This window comes from Vicia villosa, linkage group LG3 (assembly GCF_029867415.1).
Source record: "Vicia villosa cultivar HV-30 ecotype Madison, WI linkage group LG3, Vvil1.0, whole genome shotgun sequence".
NCBI classification, from domain to species: Eukaryota; Viridiplantae; Streptophyta; class Magnoliopsida; order Fabales; family Fabaceae; genus Vicia; species Vicia villosa.
Genome location: NC_081182.1, coordinates 178,348,850 through 178,362,685, shown reverse-complemented (window position 1 = coordinate 178,362,685; position 13,836 = coordinate 178,348,850). Strand labels below are relative to the sequence as shown.

Here is a 13,836-nt window from a genome sequence, read left to right as displayed (position 1 = left end):
GATCCCCAGCTATACTTACCTGTTTTATTAAAGTCAGATAATAATGGTAAATATTTCAGATGTATAGTGTTACCATTAGTATCAGGAAATAATAAACCACCAAAAAGCAACAAAATGTAAACTCTAGCTTTTTGAAGAATTTCTTCGATGGTGGAATCTACGGTTAATGTCATATGGTTTTTCGTATTTTTCTCAAAGCCAAGTCATTTCAATGAATTTGCCTTCAGTGATAGAATAAGACACATATGTAGATCCAGCAACGTTGCATCTAAGTGAAAACCAACCATCGTTTTCATGGCCACACAATCATCGTCTTCCGATGAAGGGTGACATATCTGTGGGAAACCAGTTTAAAACCAAAGCTAATTATGTTCTTGCCATATCAAAATATCATATGAAACAATGTATTGATTTCAAGGTGAATTTTTCTGAAAAAAGGAGATATCAAATATGTTGTAGAAACGCTAAGTGCAGGTTTCGACTTTTGGTGTCCTATCGAAAAAGAAACGACCTATGGGAGATAGGCATTATGACCCCCCCACATAGTTGCTCAAAAACTATCTTTAATCAGGATCATCAACAACTTAGCTCTCAGTTGATGTGTCAACAATTAATTCCTCTTGTAGATAAGGACCCGTCAACTAAGGTGAGCGTCTGTATCAATGAAATTGTATCTGAATTCAGATTTACTCTGTCGTACAATAAAACATGGATTGCAAGGAATAAAGCAATTGAACAGGTATGCAGTAATTGGGAGAATTCATACAATGAGCTTCCACATTATTTGTTAGATCTTAAGGAATTTGTGCCCGGGTACCGTGGTAGAAATGCAAATACTTTTGGTATATATAGATGACGGCACTGTAGTCAATGGGAAACAAATTTTCCACCGAATATTCTGGGCATTCCAACCAAGCATAAAAGGGTTTGCATATTGAAAATATATACTTCATATTGATAGTATCCTGTACATGTCTATTATATCATACATATCGCACAAAAGTGATCAACATGGGTAAGTATCTATCATCACCTTATATCTTTGCAATTTATATTTATATATTAGTAACCCATTTTTGTAACAAACAGGTTATGCTTTAAACCACCCAATATTTCACTACTACCGAAATGAAATTGGCATGGCTAATGGTGATGCTTTAAGGTGGTTAGACAATATTACTGTGGAAAAGTGGATGAGGGAATTTGATGGAGGTCGGCGTTGGGGATACATGACAATAAACCGAGTTGAATCGATGAACTCAGTCTTCAACGGCACACGTAATCTACCCATTACAGTGTTGGTACGTGCAACATACTATAGGATGGGATCACTATTTGCTGAAACGTGTGCTAAGTGGAGTGCAATTTTGAATTCTGGACAAACATTTACAAAAAGATGCATGAAGGTGATGAAAGAAGAACAGCAAAATCCAGCACGCATCAAGTAAGAACATTTGACTACAATCATAACACTTTCAGTGGGAAGGAGACAATGGACCATGGTGAGGGAAAGCCTATGGGAGATTACAAGGTAAACCTAAGAGATATTTGGTGTGACTGCGGAAAGTATCAATCATATCGTGTTCCTTGTTCACACATTATTGTTGCATGTTTTGTGGTGCGCCAAGATGCATATGCTCTGTTGTCCGACGTTTACAGGGTCGTAAACTTATTCGATGTTTACAACACAAGTTTTCCAGTTCTACCATTAGATGAGTATTGGCCCTCTTTTGATGAAGATCAAATTTGCCGTAACCCAATAATGCGGAGGAACAAGAAAGGCCGCCCAGTGAGCTCACGTATTAGAAAGGAAATGGACATATATGATAAGTTGGAGTGTCGTCTTCCTAGTCACAACCGAACTCATTGTCCAAAGGTTGGAACTAGTAATAACTAGTATTTTATTTTGGTGTTAAGCTTCTCAATTGTATGCACCATTACTAATTTAGTGTTTTACATAATTTAATGACCACAAAGATCTTTCACATTTAATATAAATAACAACATTACAATTATGACAAAACAAATACAACAAGGTACAAAAACAACACATACAACATATATCAAAACATAAACAAACACTTAACATCAACATTTAACCTCAACAACATTAACTGATCCAAACAAATATATTTACCAAACACAACAACGTATCTAGGAGATTACAACTGTCAACACAATATCATTTGGTCCTAGCATCATCATGAGGATACAAGCATCATTTGTCACAGGATTTCAGGAACGAGTTACTCCATTCGGGCCGGACACTTTAACTTGCCTGTCAATTCTCCTTATCTTTTCACCCTCTTGGATGTGCTCATCTAACCAACGAAGAAAATGCCTTTGAAAATGCTCGAAGGTCTGTCTGTTCCAGAGTGTGATCTTCATCGGAGGCTTTACTGGCGAAATTATAACATGTGCATCTCTTTTCATTATTAGAAACGTTGGAAATATTATTGCAGAAAGAATTAAGACTGATTTTAGAGTTTGTATATACCTCTTCTTTAAATTCTCTTTTCCATTATTATTAATATTTGATTTTAGAGTTTGTATATACCTCTTCTTATATATACATAATCAATATTTAAATATTTTCATTACTTCTTCCCTCTCTTTCTCTGGTTTTTTGTGTGGCTTTGATTATTGATATTTTTGTTTCACACGATGAGTAGCCGAGTTATTCGAACCATTCAAACAGTCAATCGACGAACCGACCATCTGACCTAACCGCAGAAGAAAACGGTCGAAAGTGGGTTTCTGTTAACCAATCACGGTTGTCCATCGGATTGGAATTTTCAAACCGAAGTCGATTCGTGTCCACCCCTAATAGATGTTGTAGAAATTTGACCACCACTATAACTCGATCATGTCTTCTCAGAATAAGAACCATTGAACTTGCAAAATAATAAGTCATTACATAAACTCAAGGCGTGTAAGTACACTGTCCTTAAGGATTTATCGCCTCATAAGCGCAAATCCCCCAGGATTCAACAGGTTCTTCTCAAATTCTTAATAAGACTCTGAGGCATCAGAACAACAAGAAATATTATTTGCCAGGAGATGTAACCAGAAAAACAAAGAAGAAAGGGAAGACAAAATATTTTTTTACGTTCTATTTTTCTGTCTCATTTTTGTAAATGGTAGGTGACTTTATATAAGAAAGAGAAAGTTGGAGTAATGGATTTGACTCATTCAAGTCAAACTTATTAAATTATTTGGCCAATTTAAAACCATCATAAAACAAAATTAATAATAATTTTTTTTTTATATTTGTCAATTAAAGATGAGATTAAATTATTTAAAACTTTTGAAATATATTTAAAATTTACATACCACCGTGTCACTCTCATGTTAAATTTATAAATATTCACCATCCACTACAATAAACTGCATCCCTCACCACCAGTAACCACCTCAATGGAAGTTTTTTTTTTTGACGGTAAAACAAATTCATTCAATAGATGAAAAATGAAAGGTACAAACATAGTGAAAGAGATTGTGTTAGGATATTTCCCATCCACAATTTAACAACAACACTAATAATTGAGCCAAACAAGCTATGGACTTCAATAAACTTAGCGAAAAAAGAACCTAAAAAGGAGTTACCAAACCAATTCCTTAATCCAATCCACCAAACAGAACTCTTCCGCAAGATACAAATGAGTTTAGGAACCACAATCTTTATATCTATCCAATTAAGGATCATATCTTTAGCTTTAACACTAGCTTTATCACGTGCAAGTCGATTATACCGGTTCACAATATTGAAAAAACTCACAATTTGTGGATGAATCAAATGTTGAATGGAAAAAGGAGATTGATTTGCACCAGCCCTGAAAAGGTTCTTCCTCAAAAATACAACACCATCATCTGAGCTTCTTTGAGACCTATCATCAAACACCTTGAGCACAAGTTGACAACACCCTAAGCCTAAGAGCAATTCACACAGCAAAACAACATAAACCAGAAACAACAAGAACAAGAAAGACACCAACACCTTACAAGACACAAAACTCTTATGAATCATCTTGACAAAACCCAATAGTACAACATTTACCCATGGCGGTTTCGGTGGAGGACGAGTAGTTCCGGGCAGCGAGAGAGAAGGAGTAGCCGAAGAGCGAGAAGCATCTGCCGAAAAGGTGTGTGGGATGTGAAGAAAACCCACAACTAACTTGTTCTTTGTTAGTGGTGGTGGCTCCGGTGGTGGCCGAAACAGAAGAAAGGGAGACTTAACTGTTGTTATTGTGAAGACTTGAGAAAGCCCAAATGGAGGCCCAAATGATGGCAATGCGGAATGATCATCAGCGGGAAATGGAGGTCATAGCGAAAAGACAATCGGATATGGAGGCACAAATGCGACAATTTATGCAATCCTTTGGTGGAAACCAAAATATGGGGGGTTCTGCGCCGACTCATCAGGAAAATCTAAATGAGGATGAGTTTCCCGACCCGGACTGATTGTTGATTTAATTTAGTTTTTATTTTGTTGTTACTTTTGATTTTGAATTTGTGTAAACTATTAATTAAATTATAATTACATTATTTAGTAATATTAGATTTATAATTTTAGTTTCTTAATTTTAGTATATTTAGTTTATTGAATTAATTTATAAATTTTATAAATTTTAATATATTTAGTTTATTAATTTAAATATATATATATATATATATATTTGATTTTTTGCAAAAAAAAAAATATTAGTGACGTGATTTCCATGTCACTAAGTAGTGACATGAAAATCACGTCGCAACATTACACATTAAATGCGCTGTCCCATTCACTCCTAGACAAATTTAGTGACGTGATTTACATGTCACTACTTAGTGACATGAAAATCACGTCGCAACTAAAGATGCTTTTTCTGACCCTAAACACTGCTACGCCTGCTCTGACTGACTCTGCTTAATCTCTGGTACAAATATTGCGACGTGATTTTCACTTCACTAAATAGTGAAGTGAAAATCACGTCACTAAAAGTTGCCACCTTGCCTCCTGCGACGTAAACCGACACGTAGCAAATATTGGTTTGTGATGTGTTTTTTTGGGTTGTGGCGTGAAATTCACGTCACTACTGAGACTTTTTTTTGTAGTGTTTTGTGAGAAATGAGAACTATCGATATCAACCATTTGATTTGATTAATGCTCAAGATTTAATAATTTCATATAAAGAACATTTTATAGAATCTTTTTCTATTACTTTTAATATTTAAAATTTTTATAAAAATTGAATCTTAACAAAAATATTATTCTATATGCTATTTAATTTTATATCAAATATATCAATTTTAATTTTTTCATGTTATCTCGTATTTTTTTTCAATCTCTCTTGATTCTTTTAATTTATTATAAAAAATAAATAAATCATATTCTATATTTTTTTAATTGTTAAGGAGTTTTGATATTATTTATTTTATTAGAATAGACTATGACTGTAAAATAGATATGTCTAAGGTATAGAACTTTACTTAATTTGTTGACTAAGAATTTTATTTATTTATCACCTACATATTGATTTATTAAAACTATTGAAGAATTTGAAATTATAACCTACATTTTAGGTTGGATGATTTATTTATTTACAAGTTAGGAAATTAATATTTTAACAAGTTATACTAAATAAAAATACATTATTAATTTATCATTGTGACTATTTTAATAATTTATATTATTGTTATAATATTTTAATAATTATGAACCCTCTTAACTATTGGCAAATTATAAATTTTAATCTTATTATTTATTTATTTATTTTCAATATAAAATTATCCTTCTTACAAGAATGAAAATATTTTGCACTATGCTACTTGCAAGAAATTATAACTTCATATGAGAAAAAAATTAAATAAATAATAAGATTCAAATTTCTAGTTTACCAATATCATAAAAGTCTACAATTATTAATATATTATAACAATAGTAAAATTTATTTAAAATAAATCAATCAAATTAAAATATCCAAAAAAATCTTTAACAATACAAAAATATAAAATATGATTTTTTTTATAAATAATAATATCTGGAACTCCCTAACAATACAATAAATAATAATATAATAAAATTGTATATTTCGTACATGTATATTTTAATAAAATAAATAATATTAAAATTCCATAACAATAAAAAAATAATTTTATTTTGCAATAGATATAAGGGATCAAGAGAGTTAAGAAAATTGTACGATATATCATGGAAAAGTTAAATTTTATATATTAATGGTAAAATTAAATAGCATATTGAAAAATATTTTTGGTAAGATTATATTTTTATAAAAATATTAAACATAATAGAAAAGATTCAATAAAGTGCTCCTTATGTGAAATTATTAAATTTTAAGCGTTAATTAAATCTGATGATTGATATTAATAGTTCTCATTTCTCGTTAAAGATATGAGTTCTCACCGGATACACTCCATATATATATATATATATATATATATATATATATATATATATATATATATATATATATATATATATATATATATATATATATATATATATGGGGACGACTCAAGTGAGAACACTTGGTTATTATGAGAAATGAGAACAATGAATCACGACCATTAAATTTTGATTTTGTTGATTTTAATGGATTGGATTGGTTTCTCTTTCTATGATCCTTAGTATTTATTTTAAATCAACATAGAAAGAGAAACCAATCCAGTCCATTAAAATCAACAAAATCAAAATTTAATGGTCGTGATTCATTGTTCTCATTTCTCATAATAACCAAGTGTTCTCACTTGAGTCGTCCCCTATATATATATATATATATATATATATATATATATATATATATATATATATATATATATATATATATATATATATATATATATATATATATATATATATATATATATATATATATATATATATTAACCATCCTTCAATTATATTTATGAGAAATGATACTAATGACAGCAAATAACATTCTATCATAATAAACATACTTATCAATTTTTATTAGTTTTTTTTTTATCTCATTTTAAAATCTGTGCAAGACTAAAGGAAATGCATACATAGTGCAGATGCCATACGGAGTAAAAAAAATGGTGTCATCATATTCATAGCATAGTTCTATATTTATTTATTAGACATCGGGCGAAAGCATGGGTTGAATAATAATGAAAAGCTTGGCATAAGAAAACACAAATGTCGTTATCTTACTGGAACTTGTTCTAATATTTTATTACCAACACTACCACGTTTGACCTGCGAAAGCGAAGACTTGCAACCAAAAGAGAAAGAATTTTGTTGTGATTTCTTTCTGAACTAAGAAACTAATGGAGGCTATTCAAATTCAGAAAGAAAAACTCTTGTCACTCTCAACTTTTGTGAAGGTGTTGTTAGAAAACAAAGTTTTCACTTTGTTGGTTGATAAGTTCAGGAGGCCCGAGGTTTTGAAAAAGATGAAGAAAACACTGTCTGATCTTCAAGATGTACTGCTTTGTCATGATCTGGAAAAAGTCATTCCTAATCCAGATGTCAACCAATCACTGGATTTGCTCAGACATGCTGTCTTTCACGTTGCTTTTGCCTTCAAGGAACTCAACTTTTCATGGTATGGTACCTCAAGTTTAGAATATTGCATTTATGTGATTGATTCCAATACAATAAATTTATTTGAAATATTACAAGGCATCAGTTCAAATTCTAGTACTGTTGATTCCCATGAAACTCCTCCAACTAGTTCTTCTATTTTGGATGCTGAATCTTCTATTTATGGAAGAGATGCTGATATTAAAAAACTTAAACATCTTTTGTTGTCTAGTGATAGTGATGGTGATAGTAAAGTAAGAGTGATTTCCATTGTTGGTATGGGAGGGGTTGGTAAAACAGCCCTTGCTAAACACCTTTACAATCATCCACAAGTTAAGGATAAATTCGAGTTAAAACTGTGGGTAGATTTCTCAACTGATGTTAATGATTTGAGTGTTTTCGAAAACATTCTTGGATCTATCACTTCACAAACAACCACTAATGATACAACTCACATCAATACCATTTACCCAAGTTTTTTGCTGGTATTGGATGGAGTGTGGGATGCAAGATCTGTCAATTGGACATTACTCATGGATATCTTTAATGCTGCAGGGGAAACTCAAAGTAAGGTCATCGTCACAACACGAGATGAAAGAGTTGCACTATCCATGCAAACCTTTCTTTCTCTCCACTATCTCAGACCCTTGAAAGTTGAAGATTGTTGGTCTATAGTTGCCAATCATGCATTTGGAGAACCTAGCTACCAACGATATAATCGAGAAAAAATTGGCAGGAAAATAGCTAAGAAGTGTGATGGACTACCATTAGCTGCAATAGCACATGGGGCTCTTCTTCGCATGTTATTCTTCCCAAGCAACTTGAATCATGTGCTAGAAAGTCACGTTCGGGAAAGAGCTTATCAGGTGCTAGCTTCTCTCAAATTGAGCTACAATTTTCTTTCTGATCCTTTAAAACGATGTTTTGAGTATTGTTCAATTTTTCCAAAGAAATCCATCTTAGAAAAGAAGATGGTAGTTCATTTGTGGATTGCAACAGGCTTAGTAGAATCATCATCGTCCAAATATCCAGAAAAAGTTGGAGAAGAATACTTTGATGAGCTAGTGTCAAGGTCGTTGATACATCGGCGATCTATTGGAGATGATGAGGAAAGAAATTTTGAAATGCACGACTTAATCCATGATGTGGCTAGAGAGGTTTCATCTCCATACTGTATCAATATGGACAAACATAACCTACATGATAGGGTGCATACCTTATCATACAATAGAGAGGCATATGATTCAAATGATAAATTTTATAAATTATCCAAATTAAACGGCCTGCGTACTTTTGTAGCATTACCATTACAAGAACAATTGCCTCTTTGTTTGCTATCAAATAAGGTACTACATGACTTGCTGCCAACAATGATACAATTACGCGTGTTGTCTCTGTCAAGCTACAAAAGTATCACCAAGGTTCCTGACTCTATTGGAAATTTGTTATACATGCAGTACTTAAATCTTTCTCACACTAATATTGTAAGGTTGCCTTCTGAAATATGCAAGCTTTACCGTTTGCAGTTCTTGTTGTTGGCAGGCTGTAAAAGGTTCACTGAATTGCCGAAGGAGATGGGAAAATTGATTAATCTGCGCTACCTTGACGTTAGTAACACCGCGTTGAGGGAGATGCCCGTACAAATAGCCAAACTAGTAAATATCCACACTTTGTCTGACTTTGTTATCAGCAAACATAATGGTGGATTGAATATTGCACATCTAGGAAAATTTCTCCACCTACATGGAAAACTTTCAATCTCACAGCTACAAAATGTTAATGAACCCTTTGAAGTAGATCGAGCCAATATAAAGATGAAAGAACAAATAGACGAGTTAGCTTTGGAATGGGATTGTGATAGTACTACTTTAGATTCACAAATTCAAAATGTTGTGCTTGAAAAGTTGCGACCCTCAACAAATTTGAAAAGTCTAACCATCAAAGGCTATGGTGGAATCAGCATTCCGAATTGGTTGGGTGATTCTTTATTTAGCAACATGGTGTATTTAAGGATCTCGAACTGTAATGATTGTTTATGGCTTCCACCCCTTGGAAAATTGGGAAATTTGAAAGAACTCGTTATTGAAGGGATGCACTCAGTGGAGACAATTGGCATTGAGTTCTATGGAAGTGGTGATTCTTCGTTTCAACCATTTCCGTCTTTGGAGAGTTTACACTTTGAGAATATGCAAGAGTGGGAGGAATGGGACTTGATTGGAGGTACAGCTACAATGTTTCCTAGTCTAAAAACTTTATTGCTAAGTAAGTGCCCGAAACTGACAGTAGGAAACCTAACTGACAAATTTTCTTCCTTAACTAAACTTGAGTTAAGAGAATGTCCTTTAGTGGTTCAATCAATGCCATTATTTGATCATGTATTCAGGCAATTGATGCTGCCTTTGAACTCTCTTCAACAGCTGACTTTAGACGGCATTTCATCTTCATTGTCTTTTCCAAGAGACGGTCTAGCAAAAACCTTGAAATTTCTCATAATAACTAATTGTGAAAATCTAGAGTTCCTTCCTCATGAATACTTGTCCAATTACACATTGCTTGAGGAACTGAAAATATCTTATAGCTGCAATTCAATGATATCATTTACCTTGGGTGCTCTCCCTATCCTCAAGAGTCTGTTTATTGAAGGTTGTAAAAATTTGAAATCAATATTAATTGCAGAAGATGCGTCACTAAAGAGTCTCTCATTTCTTAAAAGCATCAAAATATGGGATTGTAGCGAATTGGAGTCATTTACCCTAGGTGGATTGGCCACTCCAAATCTTCGCTATATTGCAATATGGAAGTGTGAGAAGCTTCATTCACTGCCAGAAGCAATGAACAATCTAGCCGGCCTTCAAGAAATGGAAATTGATAATCTACCAAATCTTCAATCTTTTGTCATAGATGAGTTGCCTGGTAGTTTACAGAAACTGTCTGTTGGCTCTGTTGGTGGGATTAAGTGGAGTACTGAGCCAAGTTGGGAACATCTCACTTGTCTCTCGGTGTTGCGAATTAACGGTGATGATATGGTGAGCACATTGATGAGGCCATTGCTACCTACATCGCTTGTGACACTATGCATTTGTGGTCTTAATGATACAAGCATTGATGAGAAGTGGTTTCAACGTCTGACTTCTCTCGAAAACCTTGAGATTATTAATGCTCCAAAACTCAAGTCATTGCCAAAGAAAGGATTTCCTTCCTCTCTCTCAGTGCTTAGTGTGACTTGCTGTCCATTACTGGAAGCAAGTTTGCAGAAAAAGCGGGGGAAAGAGTGGCGTAAGATTGCTCACATTCCCTCCATAATTATTGATGACGAATTGATCACATGAGTCTTGTTCGGGTGAGTCTTTGAACTGCTTCTCTTTTTGTTTCTTTCATACTATTATTATGTTATCATTAATTATTTTGAATTTCAATAGTAACATAGAAATGCGAACACTATTATAGCACTAGCACTATCTCATTTATTTTAATCATAGAATTGTATTTTGTGTCACCCCTGCTTCTTCCCAATCTCGCTAGTAAGAAACTAAATTCACTCCAAACTAACAACTATAAGATCTATCAGATATTCAGATTTGTTGACTCGGTCTTTTTGTTTTGTGGAACATTTGAGTCATTTTCATTGTTTAGCCTGTTTGCAGATCAACCAGGGGGCTCAAAGGGGCACGGGTGACTGGAACCAAGATGGAAGCAGTGGCATCTGAGGTATAAATTGCCCCTTTGATGACTTTTAACATTACTTATTTAGATTCATATTTCTATGTTACTATTATTTACTCCCATATCTCTTCTGGTTTTATTCAGGACTCAGTAAAGGAGATGATTACTGGAGTAACTACGACGAGCAGCTATTATCCGTCAGAGTCGATTTCCGCAACTGCTTTGATGACCATACTCATAAAAATCAAAGAGGAGCAGTGTTTTTCTAATGCTATTCCTATTCATTCAAACTAAGCAACATCGGGTGACTTTTGTGCTAAAAACACTTTCATGTTATAATTTTTACAATTCATTGTTCATGACTCATGAGTTGTACTTGTATGTGCATATTTTGATTTGAGAGACATGATGCTACTACTTTCATTCCTAAATCTGCCTTCTTCCTGTTTTTTTGTATACCATAGTGATTCTCAAGACAGATTTGATCCTAAGAACTGTTTTCTGTTTTATAAATAAACATTTGATGTGAGTTTTCTGTTTGAAATCAGTTGCAAATAGTTGTTTTATGAAGATGAGCAAATGGCGTTTGATCTGCCCCAACAATCTTGTAAGCCACTAGCCGACAACATATATTCTCTGTTTTGGCCATGTCCATGTTGACAATGTTTATATGTTAAAATTTTATGGCACATTAAAATGATGATTTTGGTGAATTTGATGTTAAAATCTATCAAAAGCTTGAAGGAAATGACCTATTCGAATCGAGAAGGAAATTGAGAAGGAAGAAGATTCCTACTATTTTGAAAACATATTATTTTAGGCATTGTGGTTTTTCTCTCTAGGTTTCTACAAATAATATATATCCAATTAAACTTGTTAATACGTGAACGAAAAATAGTAGTAATTATCATCAATGTGTTAACCCAATATTTCTTCAATGTTTTTTTGTCGGCAAACTTCTCTAATTGATCAATCTGCATGGTAATAGTACTATATAGATGAGTACTATTTATAAGCTTGAGTTCATTAAAAGAAAATAGGTTGAGACAGAGGAGTACTATTTTCTCTTTGAATTCAACTTCACAGGAGGCTGGATTATCTTCTTTTTTGGGGCTATAATAAACTTTTAACAGAGTGAATTTTCTGTTTGAAATCAGTTGAAACCAGTTATGTTATGCCCTTTATTTTTTGTATTGACATCATTGAACTTGAATCATAATGCTGCTGGAACAAGAAGAAAAGAAAACTACTACATCACCGTTTTCGCATCCATGACAATTAATCCATGCATTGTTGTTCAAACACAAAACACAAGTATACAAATTTTACAAGAAAAAACGGTCATGTCAAGTGACAAATCTATGCCTTTTTATCAGCATGTGATTTTATGATTGTCTGCACTATTGTGAATGTTCATCATTATCAACTGCTTTTCTTTTTTTTTACAAAGAAGGATTAGTGAATTGAATATCTGTTAGAACAAGATTTGTTCTGATCAATTATCTTAGTTTTGATGATAACAATAATATGAATTTTGCTTAAGATAATATGGTACTCTAATCCAATGCAATTTCCTTTTCAGGAAATATATAAAGAGTATGCATAATTCAGCGCTCAGAAGCTTTGTCTCAAAGGGTTCAGCATGCAACATCAGAACATGGTCTGGCAAGACATCAGAAGATGGTCGAAGCAGAATCAGAACATGGGTCTATGAAAGCATCAGAAGAACATGGGATCAGAAGCACTGAAGTTCTGATGGTATCACGCACAGAAGCACTTCAAGGTCAGAAGATCAGAAGATGCTTTGCACCAAGCTGTTTGACTCTGATGATATTCAAACGTTGTATTCACAAACATCAGATCAGAAGGAAGTACATGTGGCAGGCTACGCTGACTGACAAAAGGAACGTTAGAAGCTATTAAAGGCAACGTCAGTAGACACAGCGTGAACAAGGCTCGAGGTAGTTGACAAAAGCGTATAACATTAAATGCGATGCTGTACGGAACACGCAAAGCATTAAATGCACTCAACGGTCATCTTCTCCAACGCCTATAAATATGAAGTTCTGATGAGAAGCAAGGTTAACGATTCTGAACAAAACAACTCATATTAACTTGCTGAAACTCTGCTCTATTCAAAGCTCAGAATCTTCATCTTCATCAAAGCTCACTACATTGCTGTTGTAATATATTAGTGAGATTAAGCTTAAACGTTAAGAGAAATATCACAGTTTGTGATTATAGCTTTTAAGAAGCAATTGTAATACTCTTAGAATTGATTACATTAAGTTGTAAGGAACTAGAGTGATCGTGTGGATCAGAATACTCTAGGAAGTCTTAGAGGTTATCTAAGCAGGTTGTAACTAGAGTGATCGTGTGGATCAGAATACTCTAGAAAGTCTTAGAGGGTATCTAAGCAGTTGTTCCTGGAGTGATCAGTGTGTGATCAGAAGACTCTGGAAGACTTAGTTGCTGACTAAGTGGAGAACCATTGTAATCCGTGCGATTAGTGGATTAAATCCTCAGTTGAGGTAAATCATCTCTGCGGGGGTGGACTGGAGTAGTTTAGTTAACAACGAACCAGGATAAAAATAACTGTGCAATTTATTTTTATCGGTCAAGTTTTT

General features: G+C 33.4%; 1 protein-coding gene across 2 annotated transcripts; it reads left to right on the top strand.

Annotated features, from left to right (window-relative positions):
* Positions 1-7,122: 7,122 nt before the first annotated feature.
* Positions 7,123-12,661, top strand: LOC131656957 (putative disease resistance protein At3g14460). 2 transcript variants are annotated; one of them, XM_058926496.1, is made up of 3 exons: positions 7,123-10,886; positions 11,191-11,254; positions 11,354-12,661. In XM_058926496.1, the coding sequence occupies exon 1, from the start codon at positions 7,291-7,293 to the stop codon at positions 10,873-10,875; it is 3,585 nt and encodes a 1,194-aa protein (XP_058782479.1). In that variant the 5' UTR covers positions 7,123-7,290; the 3' UTR covers positions 10,876-10,886; positions 11,191-11,254; positions 11,354-12,661. The 2 variants fall into 2 exon arrangements, with proteins under 2 accessions (XP_058782479.1, XP_058782478.1); XM_058926495.1 differs by having other exon boundaries at positions 11,180-11,254; positions 11,354-12,660.
* The last annotated feature ends 1,175 nt before the right edge of the window (positions 12,662-13,836 follow it).